Source organism: Phyllopteryx taeniolatus, chromosome 12 (assembly GCF_024500385.1).
Source record: "Phyllopteryx taeniolatus isolate TA_2022b chromosome 12, UOR_Ptae_1.2, whole genome shotgun sequence".
Lineage (NCBI taxonomy): Eukaryota > Metazoa > Chordata > Actinopteri > Syngnathiformes > Syngnathidae > Phyllopteryx > Phyllopteryx taeniolatus.
The window spans coordinates 3,481,158-3,498,374 of NC_084513.1; the positions used below are offsets into that span (position 1 = coordinate 3,481,158).

General features: G+C 39.7%; 1 protein-coding gene across 1 annotated transcript in view; it reads left to right on the forward strand.

Moving 5' to 3' along the window:
- The first annotated feature begins 2,544 nt into the window (after positions 1-2,544).
- Positions 2,545-17,217, forward strand: part of trappc10 (trafficking protein particle complex subunit 10) — a 56,491-nt gene continuing 41,818 nt past the window's right edge. Inside the window, exons 1-4 of the mRNA XM_061791838.1 lie at positions 2,545-2,763; positions 11,203-11,284; positions 12,961-13,096; positions 16,251-16,450. Coding sequence (XP_061647822.1) covers positions 2,703-2,763; positions 11,203-11,284; positions 12,961-13,096; positions 16,251-16,450 — 479 coding nt within the window. The 5' untranslated portion in view covers positions 2,545-2,702. The remainder of the gene's footprint in view (positions 2,764-11,202; positions 11,285-12,960; positions 13,097-16,250; positions 16,451-17,217) is intronic.

Sequence of the window (17,217 nt, forward strand, 5' to 3'; positions counted from 1 at the left end):
GACAAGTTATGTTATGTTGTATGTTGGAAGGAATGTCACTAAACTGTGTACCGTATATGGGAGTTAAATAAAAATGTAATTCATTTTGAAAACGATACGAAAGAAGGTAAATGCCTGCGTTCTCTTACAGGTTAGTGCGATTAATGCTTTAGCATTAAAATCAAACTAATTTGTCTCGTAAAGTGGAACCACGTCACTTTTTATATGTATAAAATTTAGGGAAAGTGACGAGAAACCTTTTTATCAGTCTCATAATCTGAAGGTTGCTACATTTTATGAAATTTTGAGTCCTACACAAAGCACAACAAAGAAGTTGAATTTTATAAAATATTTAATGGCATCTACAAGGGGTCTAGAGGGAAACACACAAAGGGGTCTAACTAAAGAAAGAAAATAACACTAATAATGGTAAAAGGAAGAAAAATAGGCATATGAAAACGGAAATACAGGGTGATTGAAAAGTAACTCCCATTTTTTAAGTAGTTGTAATTTATTTCTGAACTATAATTCTTACAAGAAATGAACATGAGAAAGAAGAAAGTGTATTGCATGGAGTTTTATTTAAAATTTGATATGGGCGCCAGCATTAGCCACCAGTTTCTCAAGCCGCCTGGGAAACGCATTAACTGATTTCACAAGGAACTCTTGTGGGATGGAAGACATAACTTCTCGTATTCGCCCTTCAAGTTCTTCAAAGTCCTTGGTTTGGCAGAATAGACTTGCTCCTTTAATCATGGAACATACACAAAAACATTGAGAAAATATTACAACATATGAATAAATTATAAGTATTTTAAAATAGGGAGTTACTTTTCAATCACCCTGTAGAACATCATGTGTTGCTGGGCTAAAAATGTGAATGTGAGTGTTTAATGCGTTGAGTCAGAGCGAAAGAGAGACACAGAGAGAACAAAATTGGGATTTTGTGTGACGCTAGTAATTTACCCAAAATTATCAGGCACTAATCTCATACATTATGGCGACAATTGCTACTCACGAACATAGATCGGCTGGTAGGTGGGGTGAACTGTCTCAGTCGTCTCGGGAAGCACAGAGACAGGTTTGGTCGAATGACAAAAAGGATGCAGAAAAATTAAACAAAACAAAAGAGGCGGAAGACGAAAAATTGTGGCTCGTCACGCCACCCTGGGAGAATATGACTGTCTCTCCCCCGCCTTGGGTCTGGGATCCGCTAGTAAGTTCAGAAAACTCACATTTGGCTGGGAGTGTATCTGGTAGTTCAGCAGCAACTGTTCTGTAGGCTTAGCAGCGGTGATCCTCGGAGGCTAGGGAGGCAGCTCTCCATCCCCAAGGCCTGCGGTTACCGATCCGTGTGCCCGAAAAAGAAAGGGCAGGGGGGAGGCTAATCTCGCCAGTCAGGACACGAAGAGATAAAAAAACGAAAGAGACCCAAGAAGGCGTGAGTCAAGAGTTAAATACCCAGGGGTTGTGTGCAAGAGGGACGGAGAAACCTGGAGAAGACCATATCCATCAGTTTAAATCTAGTCTACAATTTTGACCCATAAAATGGGTTTAAAAATCATATATTAATATAAAATACCCCCAACTTTGTACTCTTTACTCACAGGTCAAGCCTATAGAGTGACTGTTTACTTTAGTCTTGGTAAATCAACTGCTTATGGTTCAAATCACATTTCATGCTGCTTGGAGTCAAATCAAGACAAACAGTTTTTAAAATCTCGCAGCTGCGCTTGTAAAGTTGACACACTGACACAGACATCAAGGAATACATTTGGAATAATTCGGCAGAGTTCGAAAAATATCAAAACAGACATTTTTCTTTGGTTAAACATCAACTGCGAGTTCCCGGTTCGGCTTTGCAGTTCCTCTCAAAGGCAATTGGTGTCGCCTTGTCCCACCTTGGTCTCCTGGAGAGAGGAGCCCACCTTTTGGCATACTGTCAGTTCAAACGAAGAAAGGACTGATGAGTGTAAACCAAGATTCCGAGGGGACCTTCTAATTAATTTAGGGTCCAGTAGACGTCTTCTAGTGGCTGTCTCACAGCAGGCCCACTTTAAAGAATGCAGTTTATCAAGCTGTGAGGGAGGGGGGCATGGGTCACTGTGACACCTAGTGTGGCGGGAGTGCGTCCGCTACACTGTATGTATATGTATGCTCTCAGATTATCCATGAAATTTCTAAAACGTTTGCTAGTTTTAAATTTAACGATATTTCACACTCACACTCCGACTGGTTAGCACATCTGCCTCACAGTTCTGGGGACCGGGGTTCAAATCCAGGCTCCGCCTGTGTGGAGCTTGCATGTTCTCCCCGTGCTTGGGTGAGTTTTCTCCGGGCACTCTGGTTTCCTCCCTCATCCCAAAAACATGAGTGGTAGGTTGATTGAAGACTCTAAATTGCCCGTAGGTGTGCCCTGTGATTGGCTGGCGACCACACACAGATCGCACATATAAACAAACAACCATTCGCACCCACTTTCACACCTACGGGCAATTTAGTCTTCAATAAGTTCAGCCTGGCCCTTTAAATGACGTCATAATTTACCGGAAGTGCTACGGTCCGCAGCCCCGCCCCGCGGCTGCTCCTTCCTCCTTGGCTGACAGACTGACTACAACAGCCCTAAATAATCACCATCCCTTCCCGTTGCTACTTCCTAGCCGCTCAAGAAGCTGCGTGCGGCTCCTTTTCATGGCGTGCCGCCGCCGCCACCGCTAACGCATATGGACAGTCCACAAGAGCAGCCCGTCATCTATACTATGGAGAACAAACCCATTGTGACATGTGAGTGAGTAGCGCTCTCTGACAGCTTAGCATTAGCTTGTTAGCTCAATTCTGCAAGAATGTTCGCCCCTCCAGTTTCCGCTTACGTCTCGTTCTTTCGTTTGTGGCGGCGCTGCTGCTGTCGGGGCTCGAACAATAACCCCGACACTGCGGAGCATGTGTTATGTCTGGCCGGCTAACGTAGCGGCTTGTCAGCTAGTTGGCCACACAGGTGAGCGGGCCTACTAGCGTGGACGTCACACACCTTGTTCACACACATTTACTTCTTGGATTTACTTCGGATCTTGTTTAGGTTTGCGTTGGCTAACAAGGGGTTTGTTCTTTATTCGGCCTTGTTATACTTCAATCATGTCCTGCAAGTGGTTGAGTTGCTTCTGTTGCCGCCTGTCATCTTCCTGCTGCACTGCGCATGCGTTGTGTCATCTCCGACTTCAGGAGCTAGGGTTCGAAGTTACAGGTACAGCTCAATAAATTAGAATATGGAAGAAAAGTCAATCCATTTCAGTACCCATACATTATATACATTCATTAAACACTTGGCAAAATACTTTTCAGAGGGAAAATTCCTGCCTAATTTCTACATTAAAAATCATTTTCATTGTTTCTTGATTGTTTTGTAAGGTAGTTTATATAGATTGTGAATTTCATGCTTTCGTGTGCTGTAATCATCAGAATTACAGATTTTATATATATATATATATATATATATAAGTAATGAAATATTTAACTCTGAATGCATCTCTATAATATGAGTTTCACTTTATGGATTGAACTACCAAACAAAATTGAGCCATCCATCCATTTTCTGTACCATATATCCTCACTAGGGCCGCGGGTGTGCTGGAAGCTATCCCAGCTGACTTGGGGCGAGGTGCACCCTGAACTTGTCGTCGGCCAATCGCACGGCACATACAGTAAAAACAAACAACCTGCAAACGCCAAACAGGCGGGGCCGGATTTGAACCCGGTTCCTCAGAACTGTGAGATAGATGTGCTAACCATGCTGCACAAAACTAAGCTTTTGACACTATTCTAATTTATTGAAATGTACCTTTTTAAGGTTTGAAGTAGGGATGCATGGTAACTGTTCTTTGATATATAATTATAAACGATAACTTGCTGCTTCTCCATACCGATACTGATATCTTTTTAATGGTTTATATCTGGGGTCGGCAACGATTTCACCAAGGACCCTCAAACTGATGGAAAGCTGGAGCGGGGACACCACCCCCCCCATTGTGTATATAGCTGTTTTATATCAAACTGGTTGTATAATAGAACACCTTTTTATTAATTTAATATGTATATATATATTTAATATATAATTAATATGAAATTTAAATATTACACAAAAATCCCATTTATCGTATATCATGTATATAACATGAAATGTCTTGATAATAATAATAATAAAATGCATTTTTATTGTAACTATACACAATTACAATGAGATTGAGATGAGATGCATACATTTATTGTAAAATGTATTATAGTATAAATGTATCTTGTTATTGTGCAATCAATGCAGTGTTTTCCCTACATTTACTTGGGCGTCCGCCGAAGTATATTGACATCCGCCCAAGAAGGTGAAACTAGCATCCCCCCTTCCCCCCAAAACAAAAACAAAATAAAACCAGTCACACGCTCATACTGTACAGACACAGGAGGAAAAGCTCCACTCTGCCTGTCTCTCATTGCGCTGGACTGCTCCGACACACACGAGCACGCACACTTCTTCCTGCCATCACCACCCAGCTCGTTAGCGGCCATCAGTTCAGCAGCATTTGCATTGTGACTGGAGGATCACACAGCCTTCAGACAGAGGTAAGTTAAGTAAACTTTCCATCCCCTAAATTGAAAGCATTGAATGTCTGAAATGGTGCAATATTGGGTTTACCAGTAATGTTGTCTTAAATGTAGGGTTAAGGTAATGCAAGACTGGTTATTAGACCTTGGCAATGCATCGGTAAAGTAAGTTAACTTAGTCCAATTGGACACGGTGCCGTGATGTACCTCCTCACCATACGGCCAATTTAACATGCCACATTTTGAACTGGCTACTGTGCCCTTGCAACAAACGTCAGGATTTCCTCATTTAAAACTACATGCGAATAAACAAACTCATGTTTCCCAGTTTATCCAATGGAACGCTGGGCTTCCAGCTTTCTCCTATTTCAGCAAATGTGTGTAATGCTAATATGAACCTTAGCAGCTATCTTGCTAGGTAACAGTAACTGGGCTAACAATTTAAAGCGGAGCCATACGCAGCTAAAAATTTTCAATGTCTATTTGCTAAAAGAGGGAGAGAGAGCTATGAGTGCCTAAGTATAACTAGTGTAAGTTTCAATTAGGTCGGCAATAGCTGTAGACTTTGGCATCCAAACTAACTGAGAGGTTAAGGGTACATCTGTAATTTGTAGTTGTGCAAATAATCTGTGCACTTCTGTTAATGTGTATAACTGGACATGTAACTAAGTTTGCATACATTGTGCTATAGGCCTGTCACTGCTGCACTTCATTTTTCTATTAAATATTCATATAGTTGAGGAAAATGGATTTTACTTATTTGTAGTTGTTCACATTAATTTGGTCACTCTTAGCCCATTTCTACACTTTATCTGATCATTAAAATAGAATAATTTCTAATGAATTGTTCTTATTAGTCAGACATTGTGTGCAAGTCAAGCTGTTTACAATTTTAATAAACTTGATGCTGTTCTTGAATGCCTTCTGGCTAATTCTGGCTTTTTTAACCATGTGTACTTCATGTGTTTTATGAAATTGCATTGTCCCCTTTCAAAAATAAACTGATAAACCAAACCAGGTTATTAATGTGTATATACTGTTTTGTCCTCATACAATGTAATTATAACAGTTATTATACCACTGGTTTTGACTCAGTCTGACTGTGACTTTTTCTTCTTTAAGACATGAAGCCAATTGAAAGCTGTTTCAAGCGTAAGAGACAAAGTCAAGATGAAAGAAGCGAAAGTACACAACAGGTGGGATGCAAACCTTTATCCATGGAAATGTCATACAGCGTGCTTTTGGGAAATTTAAAAATATATATTTTGGTCAAACTAATTGAATCGATTAGGAGGAGAGAAGCAGTAGAGGCTTTGAGGCACAAGAAAGGCCCAGGGAAGCGCTGTGGACCAGATTCCTCAGACAGGTAAATGCCTGCATTTTCACGACAGTGTCTGAGGAATTGAGAAATGTAATATCATCTGTCACTGCTGATGTGCTTCAACTTTACATCATCAGCCTCATCAAAAATCTTGCAGAGATTTTAGTATCTCAAGATCCTTGGAGCCTTCTCTGTCCTGAGGCCACAGGAACCAATGTTGAATGATGGTGCCAAGATTGCTCACCTGCAGACCCACACCAGGAAATTCCTCCCTGGACAGGATGCCACAGTTGTCTAAGACTGGATGTCGTTCGAGAAAATTGTCCTCAGGAGCATTCAAGGTTAGACTCAATTCTTTACTTAAAATATTTATTTTTGTGTTTATTTGTTTAAAAGAAATCCTTAAAATCGTCAGGTATGATTTCTCTGTAAATCAGGATTCCATGATGACTTATTTAAATGTCAAGTTTTTTTCCATTCTGTTTAGGACAAAAGCCAAGGAGCAATGTTGGAAAAGCTGGCTAGTGAATATGATGAGTGGGCAGACATCTACCCTTGCCTGACCCAACTGGCTGCTGCGGCCCTGATCATCCCAGTGTCTAATCTAAATTTTGAAAGAGACTTCTCGGCAATGAATAGGGAAAATGATGTCAACCATAACACAAAAGAGCACAATGTGAAAATTGTCAGTTAATTTTCTTCCGCTATCTTCCAAAATGCCCCCCCCCCCACCCTCATTCAAATCAAAACTGACCTGAGAAACAGACTTCAAGGAGAGCACCATAAATGGATCTGCACCTGAATCCTTTCCATACAAAAAGGCCTGAGAAATTTGTTTTATTTTTTTTTTCCAAAGCAAAGGAAGATCCATTGCTCAGACAGAAATTGTCAACTTTGTAAATAGCTAACTGGAAATGACATTGTTGTGTATGTGTAATAAATGAGCATAGTTCATAAACCTTTGTTTGACTAGATTATTTTGAATGCGCTTACAGTGAGCTCGTTTGATATGTGTCCCACGTCCTAGATGCACAAAAATGATCAGGGACGCAAAAAGGATGGTGAATCTGCGTCCATTAACGTACAACATTGCTTACCTACATATGTGTGCAAGGTTCAAATTAAGCGGTCTCGCATCGCAGTTTGAGGGTGAAAATTGGCTTTTTGCTCATCAAAAAACACATCCAAAAGCAAAACTGCATATCAGGTTTACCGCGGAACCCTTCGCGAAGACTGAAGCAGCCAGTGGCGTATGTGACACAATGCGCTTATGTCACTGATGCGTTGACGCAGATGTTGAAGTGTTCGATTGAAGAGCGGGACGACAGCGGTTCCAAAATGTGACGCTAAATTGAAAAGTGGGAGAGAAAAAAGACAAATGGCGAAAGTGTGCAAGCCGTTCATTGTAATACAGACTTTTTTTCTCTGTCGAGTATGACACCGTGGTGTGGGACCCAATAAACAGGTGACGTTAACATGGCGCATATCAGTGAGCTTAATGTTAGTCTACTAACATAACGTTAGCGCTGTGGAGTGTCTCTTTTAGTTATGAGTACCGTTGAATGTGTGGCTTTTAAAACCGTGACAAGGACAGTGTAACGCAACCACAATGGTACGTATAGTGTGTTTTTTGTTCAGTGACGTGGCCAATCTGATAATCTATCAGTAGCAAAACTTTCAAGTCAAGTAGATAAAAAAAGTGCCAAAGGTGGCCAGAGAGGAATAAGCGTAAAATGGATCATCATCCTGTACCCAAACAGGAGGGCTTTGGTGAAGGGAGATGAAATATTTTTCTCTTTCGAGGTTTCTTAATTTTAGTTTGAATAAATTGAATACTTCCAAAACTTGTAGTGGTACAAAGAATATTTCGTATTCCTAGTCAACTGGTTCAAGCTCCTAAATGAACAGCCATGAACCTAATGTATTAATGTGACAAAATACTAAAATACTGTTTCAGTGAAGATGCACAAAGGCTGTTTATGCTTGAGAAAACGCCTCAGTCGGAATAAACAGGCGGAATCCGAATGGTATTTCATTCGTTTTCACAGGGGTGTGGAATAGTCCTTTTGCCAAACTGATCAGAAGTAAATTTTCACCATGTGAACCGTCATTCGGAATAGAGCCAGGAAAAGCGCTGTCTTTGCATGCTGTGCTGAATAGACGACCTATAAATGGACGTCTTGCTAAATGATGTGACGAGCGCATGTCACAAGGCTGCTCCAATTAAATTTAGTGCATATGTACACACCCGATCGGATTAGATCCCGTCATATGTCCACAGTTGACCAGAGATCTTCAATCGGAATGACAAAAAAAGTCTCCAAGTAAACCCGGCTACTGTGTGGTTGGTTCGCTGAAGACGAGCCCTTCACTTGTCAATCAAATATACGTTGACGTTGACTTGAGTCAACTAATGGCTGAAGCACGTTTGCCACTGAGATTATGCTTAATAAACAGTTAACGTTCCCGTGTTTGTGTTAATTAGGGACTAACACAACAACTCTGAGGGAAGCGCTGATGTTTGAAAACGACATCGTCGCGGTGGAGCAAAGTGTTTAGCTTCTTAACTCGCTAGCTCGTTAGCTCGCGAATAAACAGTTAACTTTGCCTGAAGTGTCTGTTGTGTGAATCTATGTGCCACGCATGGAGCAAGGCTATGGAGTATTGAACAGCGCCTACACTGGCAAAGTGTACCTGTACGCCGGCGTTCCCGAGCCCACTGTCAGCTAATGACACAGCCGTCCAACTCTGTCGGCTCACAGTGTAAATCGTACGCCTGCTCACCACAACAATGACAATTTATCGAGTCCTTAAAAACTATTGTGTCCATTTTATTTATAGAACGATAAGTCGATACAGTAATTATCTGTCAGGCCTACCTACGAGCTACAGCGAACGTGGCTAAATACGATGCTGAGCCGTGGAGGCAAACATGCACATCACGTCCGTTGTTAACGCAGCATAAGTCACTAATGACTTCCCTGACGGCCAATAAACTACACTTTTAGACAAATATCGTAATAACAAAGCAACGGTGGGGCTAAAGACAAGAGAAAGACTGGAACACCATGCTCATCGCTAAGCTATCGCATGATGTTGTAAAATATCAAAATAAGTGATTTTCTGGTACAGCACACTTGTCAGATTGGTCTGGCTGGAACTGCGTTTTAGCGGCGATTAGCCAACTTTGAAGAGCAAAATAGAAGACAAATTACTGTTTATAGAGGAAAATAACTGGAATATACGATGCTAGACAACCGTACAGGGACTGGAAACTGGAAACAAATTAGTACGTCACCGCAGCTAAGTCTCTTAGGAAAATGAAACTATAATTTAAAAGTACATTAATATAAGTCTTTATAACATAAGATAACCTTTATTAGTCCCACAATAGGAACATATTTATAATTTCAGCAGCAATAGTGGATACAGGAAATACAAAAAGCATGCAACAGAAGACATTTGGCTGCAAACGCATCTGCCAGGTTGATTCAATAAATACTTTAAAACACAAATATTGAAACATTAATTTAGTAACGATTATGATTATAGAGTAATGTCTATGGTGTGAAATGGAACAGCATGCAGAATTGTTTTTATCCTATTACATAATATGCTGCAATAACTGTCCCGTGGTAAGGTTCTTGACAAAAAAGAAAAAAGGAAATTCAAATTGTCCTGGAAGTAGGGCTGGGCGATATGACGTAAAATGTATATCACAGTATAAATTTAATCCCTTTGTGGTAACACTACAAAGACAAGATATTTAATGTTCAAACTGATAAACCTTATCGATTTTAGCAAATAATCATTAACTTTAAATTTTATGGCTGTAACACGTTCCAAAAAAGCTGGGACAGGTGGCAAAAAAGACTGAGAAAGTTGAAGAACGCTCATCAAACACCTGTTTGGAACATCCCACAGGTGAACAGGCTAATTGGGAACAGGTGGGTGCCATGATTGGGTAGAAAAGGAGCTTACCTTGCTCAGTCATTCACAAGCAAAGATGGGGCGAGGTTCACCTCTTTGTGAACAAGTGTGTGAGAAAATAGTCAAACAGTTTAAGGACAATGTTCCTCAATGTACAATTGCAAGGAATTTAGGGATTTCATAATCTACGGTCCATAATATCATCAAAAGCTTAAGAGAATTTGGAGAAATCACTGCATGTAAGCGGCAAGGCCGAAAACCAACATTGAATGCCCGTGACCTTCGATCCCTCAGGCGGCACTGCATCAAAAACTGACATCAATGTGTAATGGATATCACCACATGGGCTCAGGAACACTTCAGAAAACCAATGTCAATAAATACAGTTCGGCGCTACATCCGTAAGTGCAACTTGAAACTCTACTATGCAAAGCAAAAGCCATTTATCAACAACACCCAGAAACGCCGCCGGCTTCTCTGGGCCAGAGCTCATCTAAGATGGACTGATGCAAAGTGGAAGTGTGTTCTGTGGTCCGACGAGTCCACATTTCAAATTGTTTTTGGAAATTGTGGACGTCGTGTCCTCCGGGCCAAAGAGGAAAAGAACCATCCGGACTGTTATGGACGCAAAGTTCAAAAGCCAGCATCTGTGATGGTATGGGGCTGTGTTAGTGCCAATGGCATGGGTAACTTACACATCTGTGAAGGCACCATTAATGGTGAAAGGTACATACAGGTTTTGGAGAAACATATGCTGCCATCCAGGCAACGTCTTTTTCATGGACGCCCCTGCATATTTCAGCAAGACAATGCCAAACCACATTATGCACCTGTTACAACAGCGTGGCTTCGTAGTAAAAGAGTGCGGGTACAAAGACTGGCCTGCCTGCAGTCCAGACCTGTCTCCCATTGAAAATGTGTGGCGCATTATGAAGCGTAAAATACAACAACGGAGACCCCAGACTGTTGAACAGCTGAAGCTGTACATCAAGCAAGAATGGGAAAAAATTCCACCTACAAAGCTTCAACATTTAGTGTCCTCAGTTCCCAAACGTTTATTGAATGTTGTTAAAAGAAAAGGTGACGTAACAGTGGTAAACATTAACCAGTCCCAGCTTTTTGGGAACGTGTTGCAACCATAACATTCTAAGTTAATGATTATTTGCTAAAAACAATAAAGTTTATCAGTTTGAACATTAAATATCTTGTCTTTGTAGTGTATTCAATTAAATATTGGTGGAAAATGATTTCCAAATCTTTGTATTCTGTTTTTATTTATTTTATTTATTGGAATTGGGGTTGTAATATGGTATCAAGTTAGGATGTTAAATAATGTGTTAGTGTTTGAAATACTGATGAGTTTCCCGTTGTGGTCCTACCAGGTGCTGGGGACCAGGCCTTGTTCACGTCTCTCTACGCCTCACTGGCCCAGCAGCTGCCCAGGGAGCCCATGGAGTGGAGGAGGTCAGTGGATTTGATTAGTTTACATTACGTTACATTACGTTGCATTAGGTGGAGCGGAGGAGGTGAGTGGATGAATTAAAATAAGATTAGTTTAGATAAGGTAAGAGTAGCTGGAGTGGATGAGGTCAGTGGAAAAGATAAAATAAGATTAAATTAGGTTACATCAAGAGGAAAGTGGATAACAAAATTGGATTAGAAGAGGTGATTGGATAAAGTAAAATAAAATTAGATCAAGTGGAGGAGGAGAGTTGGATAACATAAAATTAGATACAGTGGAGGAATTAAATTGATAAAATAAAATGGGATTAGATGCAATGAGATTAGATTAAAGTGAAGGAGGTCAGTGGATAAAATAAAATAAAATTCACATCGATTACCGGTAGGCGAGATAAAAATAACATTCGATAAAATAAGATTCAATGGAGTGGAGGTAGGTGTTCAGTGGATAAAATAAGATTAGATTAGATAGAATGGAGGATGTTAGTGAATAAAATAAAATTTGATTAGATAGAGTGGTGGAGTTAAATTGATAAAATAAAATGAGATTACAACCCCAATTCCAATGAAGTTGGGACGTTGCGTTAAACATAAATAAAAACAGAATACAATGATTTGCAAATCATGTTCAACCTATATTTAATTGAATACACTACAAAGACAAGATATTTATGTTTATGTTCAAACTGATAAACATTATTGTTTTTTGCAAATAATCATTAATTTAGAATTTTATGGCTGCAACATGTTCCAAAAAAACTGGGACAGCGTCATGTTTACCACTGTGTTACATCACCTTTTCTTTTAACAACATTCAATAAATGTTTGGGAACTGAGGACACTAATTGTTGAAGATTTGTAGGTGGAATTCTTTCCCATTCTTGCTTGATGTACAGCTCCAGCTGTTCAACAGTCTGGGGTCTCCATTGTCGTATTTTACGCTTTTTGATGATGTTATGGACCGTAGATTATGAAATCCCCAAATTCCTAGCAATTGTACGTTGAGGAGCATTGTTCTTAAACTGTTCGACTATTTTCTCACGTACTTGTTCACAAAGAGGTGAACCTCGCCCCATTTTTGCTTGTGAAAGACTGAGCAATTCAGGAATGAGCATTCCTCCACTTTCTCTGTCCTTTTTGCCACCTGTCCCAGCTTTTTTGGAACATGTTGCAGCCATAAAATTCTAAATTAATGATTATTTGCTAAAAACAATAACGTTTATCAGTTTGAACATAAAATATATTGTCTTTGTCGTGTATTGGAGGTGTTCATGGTGGTCATAAACTAAGATTAGATTGAATGGAGGAGGTGACTGAATAAGATAAAATAAAATTAGATGGATGTTATTAGTGGAGGAGTTTAATTGATAAAATTAGATCATCATCAGATTAGATGTCATCATCAGATTAGATGTGATGAAATTATATTAGCTCGAGTGGTGGAGGTGTGTGGATAAAATTACGAGATTAGATAAACTGTGTGTAAAAAAAATAAAAATAAATAAAATATAATAATAATAGATAAATCAAACGTTCCTTTTCAATGAAAACAAAGTCCTTTCAAAAATGAGATTAGAAAGAAAGGAGGAGGTGATGAGTATGACAGATAGAAATAAAGAAAGATAAAACGATCTAAGGTGAGGTTTTAAGGTTTCAGTGTGCGTGTGTTTTGTGTTGAGGACGTATGGGCGTGCTCCCAAGATGATCCACCTTGAGGCCAACTTTGTCCAGTTCAAGGAGGAGCTGCTACCCAAGGACGGCACCAAGGCCTTGCTCACCTTCCCTTTCCTACACATCTACTGGACTGACTGCTGTGTGAGTAAAAACACGCAATAACCCTTTTCTATTGGTGGAAAAAAATGCACATTGGACCGACTGCTGTGTGAGTACAAACACGCAATAAACCTTTTCTATTGGTGGAAAAAAATGCACATCAACTTATCAAAACTAGTAGCAATGGGTTTAAAGGTAGGTTTCTTAGCGTAAGGATTTCAAATGTGATGGGTTTTCAAAGTAGGGTATTGAGGTTAAGCATTTCAAACAAGTGATAAGGTTTAAAAGGTGTGTAGGGCTGCTCGATATGGGGGGGAAAAATGCTCGTGTTTTTTTTTTTTTTTTTTTTTTAATTTTTTTTCTGTGACCCTGCGATATATATGTATTGTGATGTGAAAACAAATACAGGATAACATGCTCATGATGTGAAAACCAGCACACATTTTTCTTTATATATATTTTTTGGACAGTTTATAATAGCTTCAGTAGAAAATAAACTAGCCTTAACAGAGCACAGAATTATAGTACTGAGCTATTTGTGTGAACTCTACCACTATTTAAATGCACTGTAGTATTGAGCAGGTAAGTGTCCAACCAGACATGAACTTTAAAATATTTTCTCTTCATGCCTAGTTAGTTATACTGTAGTACTTAAGAGCACAATCCTAACAGTATGAATTGTTTTCAATCAGTCTGTAATTTTACACATATGTTTAACATAATATGCATGCATTAGTATTTCTATATTTTAGTACATTAGTTTAAACACTGCCGTGTTCACTTTGTGTCTTGATCAGCATATAAGATTTTAGCTCCTTCATTGGCCCATTTTGCTGTCGTGGCTGATTTCCCAGATTGGGCCTGACATATTTTGTTAGGAATAACTAAACTCCTTGTAGTGTGGCACAATCCACATCCAACAATTTGGTCCGAAGACGACCAAATGAAGTGGTTTTTTTTTTTTTGTTTTTTTTTGGGGGGGGGGATGTCTTTCGTGAAATGTGACAATTTGAAGGTGAACCCTTTGACGTAAACCAAAAGTATTGCACAGTTGGACTGTCTTGAAAGGCCGCATCGCCCGCCTTGCTCGCCAGTTATTCGCATGCACAAACCAATGTTTACCGAAACTTTAAAACATCAGTCGACAGAATGCCGGCATGTTTACGTACAAACGTTAGTGCTAGCACTAGCTAGCAAGTTACTTTGCCTGCTTGAGAGCCGTATTAAAAGTAACTGAACATTATCTCAAGCTCTCCTTGAAAAGTGGATAGACCAGAACGTCCTCAGAAGCACCCAAGGACGATGCTGCTCCGTGTGTTGTTTGAAGGGTTATAATTTACTGTAAAATTGATGGTAATCATATTAGCATGTCAAGCTTTTCTTATCACTGCATGCTTGCACTTACAGTCCCCTCCAAAAGCATTGGAACGGCAAGGTAATTTCCTTTGTTTTTGTTGTATACTGAAGAGATTTGGGTTTCAGATTAAAACATGAATATGAGACAGAAGTTCAAAGTTCCAGCTTTTATTTCATGGTATTTACATCTAGATGTGTTAAACACCTCAGGACAGAGCACCTTTTTGTTTGAAGCCACGCAGTTTTCAAGTGAGGAAAAGTATTGGAATGTGACAGTGTTTGTAGTTGCTCAGGTGTTGCCTTTTGGATTGATTGCTTAAGCAGTGCTTGTTTTTGGCTTTGGGTTTCACCTCTGAAAACTGCATTTGCTGTTAAGCAAACATGAAGACCAGAGAGCTGTCTATGGGAGAAAAGCAAACCATTTTGATGCTAAGAGAAGACGGAATATCGATCAGAGCTATTTCACAAACAATACAACAATTTGGAATGTCCGGAAAAAGAAACTACTGGTATACTGAGCAATAGACATCGAACAGGTCGGCCAAGGGTATCAACAGGAGTTGACATCACTGCTATCCTCCACATGGCAGGGTTTGAAGAAGACTTCGAGAGAAGAAATATAAAGCCCATACCACAAGATGCACTCATCAGCAAAAAGAATCAGGAGGCAAAATGCATCCAACAAATTGGGAGAAGCTTCATCATGCAACAAGACAGTGACCCAAAACACCGCCAACACAACAAAGGACTACATCAGGGGCAAACGTTGAAGGTCTTAGACTGGCCAAGTAAATCACCGGACCTTAACCCAATAGAGCATGCATTTTACCTCCTGAAGAGGGGACTGAAGGGAGAAACTCCCAGAAACAAACAAGAACTTAAAGAGGCTGCAGTAAAGGCCAGGAAAAGCATTTCAAATGAAGACTTCTGGTGAAATCAATGGGTTGCAGGCTTGATGCAGTTATTGCAAGTAATGGTTATGATAACAAATATTTAATGTTACTCAATTTAATCATGTCTGTTCCAATACTTTTGCTCACTTGACAAGTGGGTGGATTCAAACAAAACGTACTCTGTCCTGAGTTATTTAACACATCTTTATGTAAGTACCATGAAATAAAAGCTGGAATTCTGAACTTTTGTCTCATATTCATCTTTTGATCTGCAACCCAAATATCTTCAATAAACAACAAAAACAAAGGAATTGACCTTGCTGTTCCAATACCTTTGGAAGGGGACTGTTGGTTTGCGTACACTCGTTTAATTATTTGTTTTACGTGATAGTTTTACAGAAACTACAGCTGGGAGTAACATAACTTGAAGCAAGAACATTTTGCCTCTTATTTAGAGAATGTTTTGCCACCTAAACTATCCACAGTATGAATTGTGAATGGTGTACTGATGTGGGCAGTGCATGTTTGGTACCCGAGTTCTTTTGCCGCCTACGTCGCCAGGATTCGATGTGACTATTGCGGATGTGCACATCGCAATGACGATGATCAAACAATGTAATGGGCACCTCAAGTGACAAGTCGAGGTGGATGTTTTAAACCTCAGTTAGGGTTTTTAATAAGAGTTGGGCTTTCAAGCTAGGGTCAGGGTTACAAAGTGGGGTTTTAAGCAAGTCAGGGTTAGGATTAAAAAGTAGAGTTTTAACTCTAAGCGTTGCAAACAAGTAGTAGTGCTTGAAATTAGGATTTTAAGAAAATGGTACTTCCAAACGGGGGTTTGAAGCCTGGCTTATAGTTTAAGGTCTGAAAGAATTCAATCAATTCTGATTTTGGGTTTGAAACTAAGGTTTCAAGTGTGTATTGTATTTGACTTGTGTGTGTGCATGCAGGACACGGAGGCGTACCGGAGCTCAGTGAAAGAGGACATGAGCCGCTGGCAGAGCAGCCTGCGAAGTCACTGCTCGGCTGACTGGCTCATCATTGTGGTGGATAGCAGCGACACGCGCAAGAAGAACAAAACCAACATCCTGCCCAGATCGTCCATTGTCGACAAGATACGCAGTGACTTCTGCAACAAGCAGAATGACAGGTGACCCCGCACAAACGCCCAAACACCCAAAAACCAAACCAAAAAAAAAAAAAGGGTGTTATCTTTGCCCAAATCGAGGCACAGTTTTTCTGTGAAATATAATTTTTTATTACTGAATGTTGAATCAAATTTGATCAAAATGCTTTCTTGGCCCAAATACATGTATATGTACAGTGGTAGGAAAAAGTATGTGAACCGTTTATTAAAACAAAATAAAAAATAAAATTTTTAGAAAAAATACTCCCGAGTCATGGCGCCGTGAATTTGGACGTGAAAAGGAATGTACCAATCAAAGAAGCACCCAAGACTGACGAACAAGGAAACGACAGTAATTAAAAACAAAATCTCTTACCTGATGTCATTTTTAAAAAAAATAATTAATTCAATAATTTTATTTATGTATTTTATGAAAGTGGGTTCACCAGACGGTAAGAAGTATTTTCCAAAGGAAGTCGTTTTTTGAAGACCTCTCCATTTTACAAGGCTCCGGCAACCTTCGAGAACACTCGGCAAAGATCGGCGCATACCAAGAAGTGTTTCTTCCTCGGTTTTGTGAGATCACGTGATATTTCGAGATTGGCCGTGTAACAGAATCTTTGTGTGTGTGTGTTGTTCTATGTTATTATTGAAACACACCACACAATACAACCAAAACTGTTCAATGCCAGATTTTGTATCTTCATGGGTGAGGCCACAGATAAATAATCTTTTAAGACGTGAAAAATTCTTGCATGTACCAGGCCTAAGTCTTCAGCTGATACTCTCAG